Genomic DNA, 11,759 nt, shown 5'->3' with positions numbered 1-11,759 from the left:
AGGCGCAAACAGCTGAAAACCCACTGATTGAGTGAATATGCCCATGATAAGCATGACAACTGGGTCACCAGGGTGAGAAACGCTGCTACTGCTACTAGAGAGATGTACACAGCAATGTAATTGTGTGCAACGCTCGCTGTGCTTCTCTCAGTTAAAGCACTTTGACTTTGATGCGCTGAGCCGATATGCTAACAGTTTTTTGTTCACTACAGTCCATTCATCGGAAACTGGCCCGCTGGCTTTTGAAAGTCGGATTTGGGCCGAATTGAGGATCAAAAACCCACTTTAAATCTCAAAAATCTGGGTTTGGGATCTGCTTCTCCATACATTTTGCCATGGCATACCTGTCCTAATTTTGTAAAACCTGGCTCAGGCTGAATTTCTATTTCCCTGTTCTTGGACTTTTCTGGCCTCAAATGTGGCAAGGAGTAATTGCACGGGTCACACAATGCAGAATGTACTGTTGTTTTCACGATATCTAAAACTATGTAAGAGAGACACCAAAAAGTTAGGGTGCCAGTTTCCAATGAATGGACTGTAGATTTCATTGCGATCGGTTTGGTAGGTTACTCTGAGCTCCGCTGACGAGACGGTCGAGACGGCTAGCTGTCCGGAGATTGATTGTACATGTATATCATAATACACACACTTGAGAGGGGCGAAAAGCGTTTCTTCTGTAACTCTGAGTTTCACGGTTTTAACCGATCATCAGACAGCAACTGATGTCTGATGATCGGTTAAAACCGTGAAACTCAGAGTTACAGAAGAAACGCTTTTCGTCCCTCTCAAGTGTGTGTACTAGGCTCTGCACCTTGGTGTATTGAGCACTCTTACGAGCAACCACAACTCCCTCCGAGTTTGTATATCATAATAAATATTATTATTAATTCATTAGACAGAGAGAATGAAAAGAGAAAAAGCCTGAAGGAAAAATTGGCTGTTACCACCAGGACTCGAATCAGGAACCTTTGCATGGACGCAATAGCATCAACCATGTTACAATGATGTGCGTAGTGAAAGTGACTGCGCGCACGCAGGGGGAGGGGGAGTGCGTGCAGGTAGGCACGGCAGCACGGATCTCTCACCGGCTGTTCTTGGCTGTAAGTTGGCCAGGCCGTTGAAGAGCAGGATGGCGGAGAGGTACGCCGGTCGCTGGGACGTGATGCGTAGCGTGATGCCGGAGTGATCACCTCCGGGTGGCAGGGCGCTTGCGTCTGTGTAGTGCAACTGCATTGCTATGTAGCTGTCACTGTCTCCTCCGACCGCTATGCCAACGCCTGAGATTAGTCCAGAACAATAGGAGAGATACCAAATACTGTAAAACATGTAATGTTAGGTGTATTAAAATTTCGGTGCCAGGGACCTGCCAGGTTTCCGGTGTAATTTAGAATTAGGTGACCAGCGTTCCCTCCGCATACAGTGCAGTCTCTAGTGCCTTTTAGGTGTAATTTAAATTTAGGTGCCTGGTTTCTCCACCGAAATCACCAAAATTAAAGTTACACCGAAAATTACATGTTTTACAGTACGTCCGCCTCTCGAGTTGTACTTCACCACAGTCGATAACATGCACCGACAGTACAGTCGGGACAAGAAGCAGCCGCATGCACTGCACAAAGGCACACGGACACGCGCAGGTGTGCACCCGTCCGCACATGCACACACTTACACAGTGGAGATCACTACTGTGCGTTTCAAAAATATAGACGCGTGATTTCAATAAACCGTTAGGCCAGCATCCATACCACATAAAATCTGTGATTACTTTGTGCATAACATTTGTACAACACAGTGGAGATCACTACAACACAGGGGAGATCACTACAACACAGGGGAGGCAACAACACAGTGGAGATCACTACAACACAGTGGAGATCACTACAACACAGGGGAGATCACTACAACACAGGGGAGATCACTACAACACAGGGGAGGCAACAACACAGTGGGCTGACCACCAGTACACTCCAGGGGCGGATCCAGCCATCTCTAAGGGGGGGTCCTGTTCAGTCAAAACTGAATACTGTAAGACATGTATATTTAACGAGGAAGTAAATCTAACATTTTAACGGATGACATTTCTTCGTTATAATAAGATCCGTTTAGGCCGTATGGCTTCATATATGTTGTGTTTGGATATGGCGGAATACTGCAGGATCGTTAACATATCTTCTCGTTAACCTATGAATTTTGGACAATCTTTAAAGGGGAAGTTAAGGCAAAAATTAAAATTTCACCAGTTGTAGTCTTCGGGGTGCTGAGTCGAATGGTCTTGGTCCGAGAAAGCTGAGACGCTCCCTTCCTACTTGAATCCCAATCGAACTCGCGCACTTCCACCGAAACTGGGTGACTGCGCCCTACGAGATGGGGATTTGTATGCAAAATGTCACTAAAAGCGCCATTTCGTTCTTATAAAAGCACTGATGACCGCGATTGGCCCATATGTTGTAGTCTTTTGGACGCTGAGTCGACTGGTTTTGGTCCGAAAAGACTGCGATGCAGCGTTCGCCCCTAATTCCCAATCGAACATGGTTGAACAAGTGGTCACGTGCTCCTGCGTACACCAGTCACCTGGTCACCGTGCCTGCAGGGTACAACTTACAGCCTGTTTTGACCTTTTTTGGGTGCAGTCCTGTCACTCGAGTTGAACCTTGGTGTGAAAGTTGTCGCCTGCTGGCGTGGTGACCAGGTGATTTTGGCACCCAGGAGCACGTGACCGCTTCTTCAACCATGTTCGATTGGGAATAAAGGAGGAACGCTGCATCGCAGCCTTTTCGGACCAAAACCAGTCGACTCAGCGTCCAGAAGACTACAACATATGGGCCAATCGCGGTCATCCGTGCTTTTATAAGAACGAAATGGCGCTTTTAGTGACATTTTGCATACAAATCCCCATCTCGTAGGGCGCAGTCACCCAGTTTCGGTGGAAGTGCGCGAGTTCGATTGGGATTCAAGTAGGAAGGGAGCGTCTCAGCTTTCTCGGACCAAGACCATTCGACTCAGCACCCCGAAGACTACAACTGGTGAAATTTTAATTTTTGCCTTAACTTCCCCTTTAAATTTGCGACTCGTTATAACGAGAGAGCTTGGAAGCTCAGGGCCCTATGCTATGCCTTTTTGCCTTGCTCATCGTACATGTTATTAGAACTGATGGAAATGTTTTTTTTTCGTTGATTCGCCACATCATTGTATTGCAAAAACGTTTCGATCAGTTTAAATATGAGTTAGGGAAAAGTATTTGTAGAATTTATTTCGGATTGTTATTTTTCTCTAATTTCATCCACTTTTGGTTTGCTCCTTCTTTTCTTTTTTATCTTCTTATACTGTAAATCAACAAATTTTTGCCGATGAGAAACTTTAGCCGATCTCGAAACGAAACTTTTCGCCGTCATTCAACTTTGCCCGATTGGAGTTTTCAAAAAGAAATCGATCGGTATTTTTTGCTCTCACATGCATCGCACAGTTTCCATGTGCGCAGCTGCAGTAGCATGACGCAAATCAGCACGATTAAGCCTCCTATGCTCATTTCTTGCATTTGTGTCGTGGGATCGGCGCTGACTCTGCCGATCACGGGCGATCTGGAGTCGACGGGATGTCTGTCCTGACGTTTCCTGGGACCGGCGCTGACTCCGCCGATCACGGGCGATCTGGACTCGACGGGATGTCTGTCCTGACGTTTCCTGTGACCGGCGCTGACTCTGCCGATCACGGGCGTTCTGGAGTCGACGGGATCTCTCTTCCGACGTTTCCTGTGACCGGCACTGAATCGCCCGTTCACGCTTATTTTGGAGACGACGGGATCCCTCTTCCAAAGTATGTTTTTGCTGACGCATCCTATCACCTATTCGGCGTCTATTCTAATTTAATTTCCTCCTCGTCTCCCTTTTTCTTTCCAAATCTCCCTCTATATCAGGGAGTCGTATACATAATACGACGAATATTGGTACGGTACGGGACAGATACGGGAGCCAGCAAATATTGTGGACAGCTGTTACGTACAATCCTGTAGAGCCTTTGTAGTCACAGATACGGGACAGATACGGGATAGCTCCAGGCGTGACACAAACACACAAACAAACAAACAAACACCTAATTAAAGCTGTGTGGACCCTGGCTAGCGCCAGACGTTACTGAAGTAACGTCTTCCGCATAGCTACGGGAATAACATGTCTTACAGTAGCTGATACATGTGCATGCATATGGTTTCCAGTAGTATATTTACGAAACTTAGGGGGCTCCGTGGAACCCCTCCTGGATCCGCCCCTACAGTAAGTACCAGCTGCACGACAACAATGCTAGGCCTACCTTTGGGCAGGGCCATTCCGTCGGCATCACGACCCCACGCATAGATAATACGCGAGTCTCTTCGGCAAATTTCTCCGGGCGATAGGCATTCGTAAGACGAACCAGAAATGCTACTGGGCTCAGAACACACGAAGACGAGCATGTGGTGAACGGTGTGCGCCGAAGCACCCGGGTCAAAACCAACTGGAGCACACGGCATGAATAAAACAACAGCAGCACAACACACGTTGCAAGTTTGCAACATGAACACGCGCACACACACGCACACACACACGCACACACACGCGCGCACGCACGCGCACACACACACACACACACGGTCCACAACAAAATGAACACACTAAAAATGGTGATTATCTAACGTTAACTATCCAAAGGATCGATTAGGCCGTTGTTACACTACGGCACGCAGCTCGCGTCTCCCGTCGCGTTTGCCGTCTCATGGCAGAGCTCGCAGAAACGCTGACCTGTCCTCGAAAGCCCAAGTCTGGATTTGCTCATGGCACAGGTCGCGTTCGGATCGCGAGACCCGAAAACGTCTGAGACTGAGGCTAGACGCGAGCCGTAGTGTAATAACGGCCTTATCAGAAATACCTGGTAGCACTGAATTGACGGCTACTAGTTTTTTCACTCGTGCACCATAAGTTAGAATCAAGAGTAACTACAAGCTTTTAAAGTTTCCAAGAGCGTGCAACTCTGCAGACGGGGTCTCCGAAGGCGAAAACTCACATCACATGTCTCCAGTACGTTTCGAACGGCATACAACGTAGGCCAGCGTGCGCACAGTCCGGATATCTGACATGACCATGATGATAGCTGGCATACAGACTGTGAACCGCAGACACACTTGCACCGGTTTTATTTGCGGATTAATTTGCATCTGGATATGTTCGCGACTGGGGTCCACTTTGCCAGTGGGTGTTTTTTTTTACTGCAGTTCTACGCTTCGCGCCGGCTTACTTTGCGACTCACATCCGTCACAAAAATCGCAAACAACTCCAGATGGCAAACGTTGACAAGTTTACAGTAAGCTGAGCGGGTTTCTGTCGGGCAGTGCTATTCTGACTACTCCACGGTTCGCTTAAAGCTGGCTGAGAATGTACAACGCGAACAGGACACACACCGTCGGCAGATCCTATAGTGAGGGTACATGTACTAGTATCCAGAGATGCACAGTCTTGGGAGGGTATGTACTCTCGGCAGTACTGATATGGAGCATGCCGGGCTGCATGGCAAAGTCTAAACGTGTCCCCATAGGTAAATTTGAACAGCTGATAGGTGTCTTATTCCTGTAGCCTTCTGATTTTAATAATGCAATGAATAAAACTATATTATGCGCACTCATATCACAACCATAGCAACGAATAAAGTGTTCCAGAACGTTTTCTTGTCACAATTATTAATGGAATTCATGACTCAAAGGAATGATGAAACTACAATAGGATTTATACACTTGGAGTGAAAAAACGAGGATACAAGAGTAGTACGAAAAATGGCACAAACTTCAGAAAAAATTGCACCGGTAATAAAACCTATACGTACAGGTGAGAAATGATAGGAAATTCAGCAAGTGCAGTGTGACAATGTACATGCATGTGCAAGTGTCTGTGAGTGCGAATTTACTGGAAGAGTGTAAGCGCTATTCTCGTACCCTTGGTTTTTTCACTTCAAGCGTATAAATCCTATTGTCTCTACGTCGCCTTTTTATTTATTTCACTTTTTTATCTGCAGCATCGACACGTGCCTACATGTACACACACCTTCAGTAGCAAACAGGCTGGGCTGACACATCTGTTGGGTGTTGGCCCGCTTACACAAGTACAATAGTGGCAACTAGCAACTTACCAATATAGTTCTGCCCTGCGGGCAGTTTGCGAGCAAAGCAACGATATTCATCATCCTGCGTGGAGGAGACGGGTTGGAACAGAATGTGCAGAAAATCACACACAAGTTACAAGTAACACCAGCATTAGTTTGAGAGAATAGACAGGGAATACACACAGTTCTGTCCATTCTAGAATTCCCTAGGACGCATACACCGTCCAATCTTAACAGCAGGGCAAGGCGTCTTACACACAGTTCACTCTTGCACCACAGCCCAGCAGCCATCCTTTTATCTTCCGCCGGCTGAGCTTCCGCGGTTCTTCCAGAATTCATCTTGTGCAGGCGGCCATTTTCAGAGATGACATTGGACTTCCAATGCGATTTTGGCTTCTTCATTGCACCCATCTCTATCACCACTCCAGTATTCTCTGTGACATGTAGTTTATAGCACCGTCTACTAGTGTGTACCTCTCCTTCTCCTTGGGATTGGCTTAGCAAGTTAGCACTTCTGAAAGTAGTGTCTGGTATGGTTCACAACAGTAACACCTCCATTCAACACTATTCCGCTTGTGTTAGTTTGTCACATGTGTGAGTTAGCCGAGTGTACATACCTTGCACCAGTATCTTCTGGATAAAACGGTATGATTAATTTTAGTGCAACCCTTTCATTCCCCCTTAACTGAGTCTCATGCGAACCGTGTTTGTTTTCAATCAACAACTGTGTCCTCTCATGGAATGAAACAAGCCTTGTCAGAAATACTACTTCAGTGCTTGCTGTCGTGGAGTGTGGCGGGCGAACTTTTCCCGCTGGTGCCCGAAAGCGCCGTGTGGTCTCGTATGATCAAAATTAAAATGTTCACGGTTCATGTGAATTTCGGTCAGGTTAAGCTTTCCACATCCGTAGGAACGCCATCACCCTCAAGGATCAAGGTGCAGATGCAGCTCCAGAAACGGTGGGAGATGAGTAGATCAGACCCACCACCAAAAATGGTCAAAGACCGAAATTTCCCTAAGAAGAGTCTGCACACCCTGAAGATGGCATCGGCAAATTGGAACGTACGTGTATTGTGCTGGACTGGCCGCTCTTCTCCGTGGAAACCGCTGAGCAGATAAACCTGGAGGGCATTCTTCGTGCAAATGAAAAGAACCGTGTGACAGTAACTTGGGGGCACTGATCAGTGGGGGCGTCGACAATCCATCTGCGTGAGTACACACTAGGCCAGTGTTGCACTGGCCAATATCACTACTTCAAGTACCGCATTCTGTCAGACCAGCGGTGGAGGCAGAACTTTTCGTGAATGTTCATACGGTGGAGTAAAGCATCCCGGAACACGACGACTGGGCTACTCGCGTTGTGCCAGTGCCAAAGCATGGTGGCCGAGTGAGATTGTGTGGAGACTACAAAATCAAGCTGAATCCTCAGTTGAAGATAGACCAATGCGGCCGCCCACCGAGCCGAAAGATATCTTCACCACACTCAACCAGTGCCGCCAGTACTTTGCACAGCTTCATCTCTCCTAGGCGTATCTACAAGTGCCCCATAGACGATGAGTAGCAGAAGCTGACAACACTAATAATAAACAAGGGGTTGTTCAAGTCTCCATGCTTACCTTCTTCACGTATTGTATGGCATTCGCACCTGCCCTGTGTCCACGGGGTGATCAACAAGGTACTAGCGGGACTGGAAGGAGTCAATGACATCCTGAATGCTATAGCGCCTTAACGCAGTTTCATCTTGCTTGCGCATGGCTGGTCTCAGGATCAAGAAGTCGCAATGCATGTTCATGTCTGACTTAGTGATGTACCCTGGGTTAAAGATGGAGAGTACACGCGGCCAAGGGTGCATGACGCACGCATTCCCTGAATCCGTGATCGATGGCACAACGTTCAGCGGCTGGGTGAGCTTTAGTGGTAAGATCGTGAAGAACTTATTTACATTGTAGTGTGGCACAGCCGCGGCGCCTTACCAGCTCATGAAACTAGACCAACCGTGGAAGCGAGACACAGAGCAAGAGGCGTTCAGTACACTGAAGACACTTCCGTCAGAACTGACCGCGCTGCTTGCTCACACGGACCCCATGTTCCCATGTGGCTGGTATGTGTGATGTGTCCAGCACTGGTGACGTGGGAGAAGGAGTGCCACATGCGCTACTTGACGTGCATAGCGGCCCGCCGCATTGCTAGCGGGTCCTTGTAAAACTTGGAATGTAAGTACTGCCAGCTTGAATGTGAGAGGTTGGACATCGGCGTAGCCAAGTTTAATGAGTATGTGCACGGCCGACACTTCACGCTAGCCAGCCTCTAGCTGTTATCCAGGGCCCAAGGATAGGCATTCTACCACTTGCTGCTGTGTCTTCATCGATGGGCCATAGTCCTAGCTGCGTACAACTATGACATCGTTGCGAAGGCCACCGCAAAAGATGCAGAACTCGGCATGGTCATGCAATACGTGCAATCGGGCTGGCCTTAGAAAGTTGACGCATCACTTCTGTCGCGATAAGCATACCAAAAATGACAGAGCAACAGAACGTATCCATCATAGGAGCTACCCAAACTGATGATAATGTTCCCGATGTCCGTGAGGGAAATTGTACATATGCACAGCCATGTATTGCTGAGAGGTTTAGCGCGATGATGACCTAGGGGAAGACCAACCATAGCGAGGGCCCTGAGCTGCAGCTCTCTCGCTATAATTATACTTTCTTGCGTAATTATAACAACTGGTACCAGTATGTTGATATACATGACCCCGGAAGCAAAATTTAATTGCCAACAAAGGAAACAATAAAAATTAATAAATAAATAAATAAATAAATATATAGAACACACCTTGGTTACTCGCGCTCCAGGCATTTTAACCTCAAAATTTTCCTCTCCAGCAGAGTGGGTAGAGCTCGCAGTAGCTACCAAACTCACTAATAGCACTAACAAGCTTTGGATAGACGCCATTCTACCAAACTATGATCCTACTACTAGTAATATTAAAAGATAGTCGTGGAAAACGTCTCTTCTTCTCTATCTCGCTTCAACTGGGTTCAGAACTCTTGTAAGCTCTCAACAGATGCAAACGTGGGTACCACCTGAAGATTCCATGGCATTCTGTTAACCATTCAGTGCCTTTGCGAATAATGAGTGACACTGACAGACAAAGGAGAAGACCTTTGGCTGGTGACAGATCTTTCATTGAACACTTGTCTTTGGTCTTTGACTGAGCTGAGTTTGAGTGAACATTATTGATGACGTAGATCAGGGAGTCGTCAAATACCGGTATTTGACTGCAGCAACTGGGATCATCCGCGAAAACGGTTCCAGGCTCCAGTCTGTACATCCTTGACTGCTCCAGTACTGAGAAACTATTCGAAGACTTTTGTGACTGTTGCTTTCCATTGCCTTTGTAGAGAATCACTCGCGATGGCCGAGGTATTTATGAGAGTTTGTGACTGTTGCTTTCCATTGCCTTTGTAGAGAATCACTCGCGATGGCCGAGATAATTAATAAAATTAATGAGAGTTTGTGAGTATTCTTATTTTATGGCTTTCCTCTCAGTCCTTACAATTTTTCAGTAGCTGTACTGCTGGCACTTGGCTTGGAGACATTTAGCAGGATTTGTGAGAACCTATACAGCTGGTACTTCAGTACATGGCTACCTGAACATTGATGGACATCTCGATTTGGTTTGTAGATGCAAATCATCGACAGCGTTCGTATCGCTTATACAATAGAGAGTCAATACGGATGGCCGAGACATTTAGCATAATTTGTGAGATATTAACCTGTACAGCTAGTACTTCAGTACATGGCTAGCTGAAGTATGGAGATTATGGAGATCTGGATTTGATTTCTGGATGTGAATCACCGTCAGCACTTATCAAGCCATCCATGCAGTACACCTAAGGCTACGTGAAGAACTCCTCAAGTCATGTATGTTGTACGCCTACGTGAAGAACTTAGTGGAGCTAGTGGAGCTGCAGCAGCACCATACTCTAACATCTTGGCTGTGTCTGTGTCTGGCCAGAAAGCTAGAGATTGCCTGGGACCCGCTCCCTCTACAAGAGGTCAGAGCTGGTGTCCAAGTGTCGTCATGAGAACAAGTTCTACCTTCGTAACTTTGTCGGCAACACATGCATAGCTTTGTAATCACGCTGTGTGTGGGTGAGGGTGTGTGTCTGCGGCTTTGACTTTCGCTGTCCGAATGACTTATCCCGACACAAGAATTACTGTGTGGCGAGGAGTGTGTCACGGAGCGAGTCCAGGAACACTACCGAGAAGCGAGAGCCTGTGCACCGCAGAAGCCCTGGGGAGAGCACTGCGCATTGCACCAACCACTACAATATCCATTCACAGCGCCATTCATTCCCTTCACATCACCATCCATACTCGCAACGGAAGTGTCATACGTGAACCGCCGGATAAGGGAGGCAATCCACATCTCCAAACACCATCCTAAGGTGAACCGTGATCGTGGCTGGGTGTTGCTTGACAATTGACAATGTGAAAAATTGGATGATGATCATTGTTTCTGTTGCCACTGTCCCGTCCTGTTGTCATGTGTGCTTGTTCACGCCATTGTACCCGTAGTTAAGCACAATGTTGTAGTGTAAGTGCAGTTTGGCGACGGAATCTCATCTCCTTTTCTTTTGTCATAGTCCCACCACTATTCACACCTTGTTTTCAGGCACATTGGTATTTTTTGTGTGTGTCTTTAGTTACACGTGTTTGGGTGTGATTTGGAGTGTGAGCTTGTGTGAGTGAGTGTTGGTGCGAGTGTGAGTATGAGTGGGCGTCTCAGTGTTTTGGCATGTGCATGGGTATGTGTGTGTGTGCCTGTGCCGAAAGGATGGTGCAGTGTTATCACGTATGCTGTAGTTTCGTTCCACTTTGGGTTGCCTGTTATAGGTCCACCTCACTTGTTTTTTCTCCTCAATTGTGATGAGGCTCCTGGCCGAAAATTTGATTGAGAATTATTGTAATTGTAATGCTTGCTAATAGCTACTACAGTAGTAGTTGTTATTAGCTCTATACAATAGAGAGGTTCCACGTAACGTAATTACGTTAGTAAAAAACGTAGTCGATCTACGGAAAGTCTGGGTCGCCTTGAGTTGTACCTTCCTCCGCACAGGTGTCAGACCGATCGGCATTGGGGAGGTTCTCCGCCGAATCCTGGGCAAGGCCATCCTCTCTGTCATCCGCCCTGAAATCATGGAGGCTGCAGGAAGCCTTCAGTTATGTGCAGGCCAGGACGGAGGTATCGAAGCTGCCATCCATGCGATGGGGAGTGTGTTTGATGATCCGTCCACAGAGTGTCTTTTGCTTGCCGACGCATCCAATGCGTTAAATTACCTGAACCGCGAAGTTTGCCTTAGGAATGTGCAGCACGCGTGTCCGTCTCTCGCCCATCTGGTTGTCAACACATACCGTCGGCCCGCAAAACTATTAATTTTGTTGGTGGTGAAACGATCCTATCGGAAGAAGGTACAACTCAAGGCGACCCTGTGGCAATGGCCATGTATGCTATTGGCATCGCCCCGCTGATGAAGTCTGTGGCAACTGAAGGTGCGGTACAGTCCTGGTATGCTTACGACGCTGGGTCGGGTGGCAAGCTGCTGCGGGTGCGCAAGTGGTGGGATCGGCTA

General features: G+C 47.3%; 1 protein-coding gene across 1 annotated transcript in view; it reads right to left on the bottom strand.

The window, feature by feature from the left end:
• LOC135808343 (peptidyl-glycine alpha-amidating monooxygenase-like) overlaps positions 1–9,344 on the bottom strand; it is a 29,578-nt gene extending 20,234 nt beyond the window's left edge. Inside the window, exons 1-4 of the mRNA XM_065321516.1 lie at positions 8,956–9,344; positions 6,148–6,202; positions 4,303–4,485; positions 1,086–1,277 (exon numbers count right to left, since the gene is read on the bottom strand). Of these exons, the coding sequence (XP_065177588.1) occupies positions 1,086–1,277; positions 4,303–4,485; positions 6,148–6,202; positions 8,956–9,075 (550 nt within the window). The 5' untranslated portion in view covers positions 9,076–9,344. The remainder of the gene's footprint in view (positions 1–1,085; positions 1,278–4,302; positions 4,486–6,147; positions 6,203–8,955) is intronic.
• Between the last annotated feature and the right edge of the window lie 2,415 nt (positions 9,345–11,759).

This window comes from Sycon ciliatum, chromosome 2 (genome assembly GCF_964019385.1).
Source record: "Sycon ciliatum chromosome 2, ocSycCili1.1, whole genome shotgun sequence".
NCBI lineage: Eukaryota > Metazoa > Porifera > Calcarea > Leucosolenida > Sycettidae > Sycon > Sycon ciliatum.
Note: the sequence above shows the minus strand (reverse complement) of the source record. Positions and strands in the feature narration are given on the sequence as shown.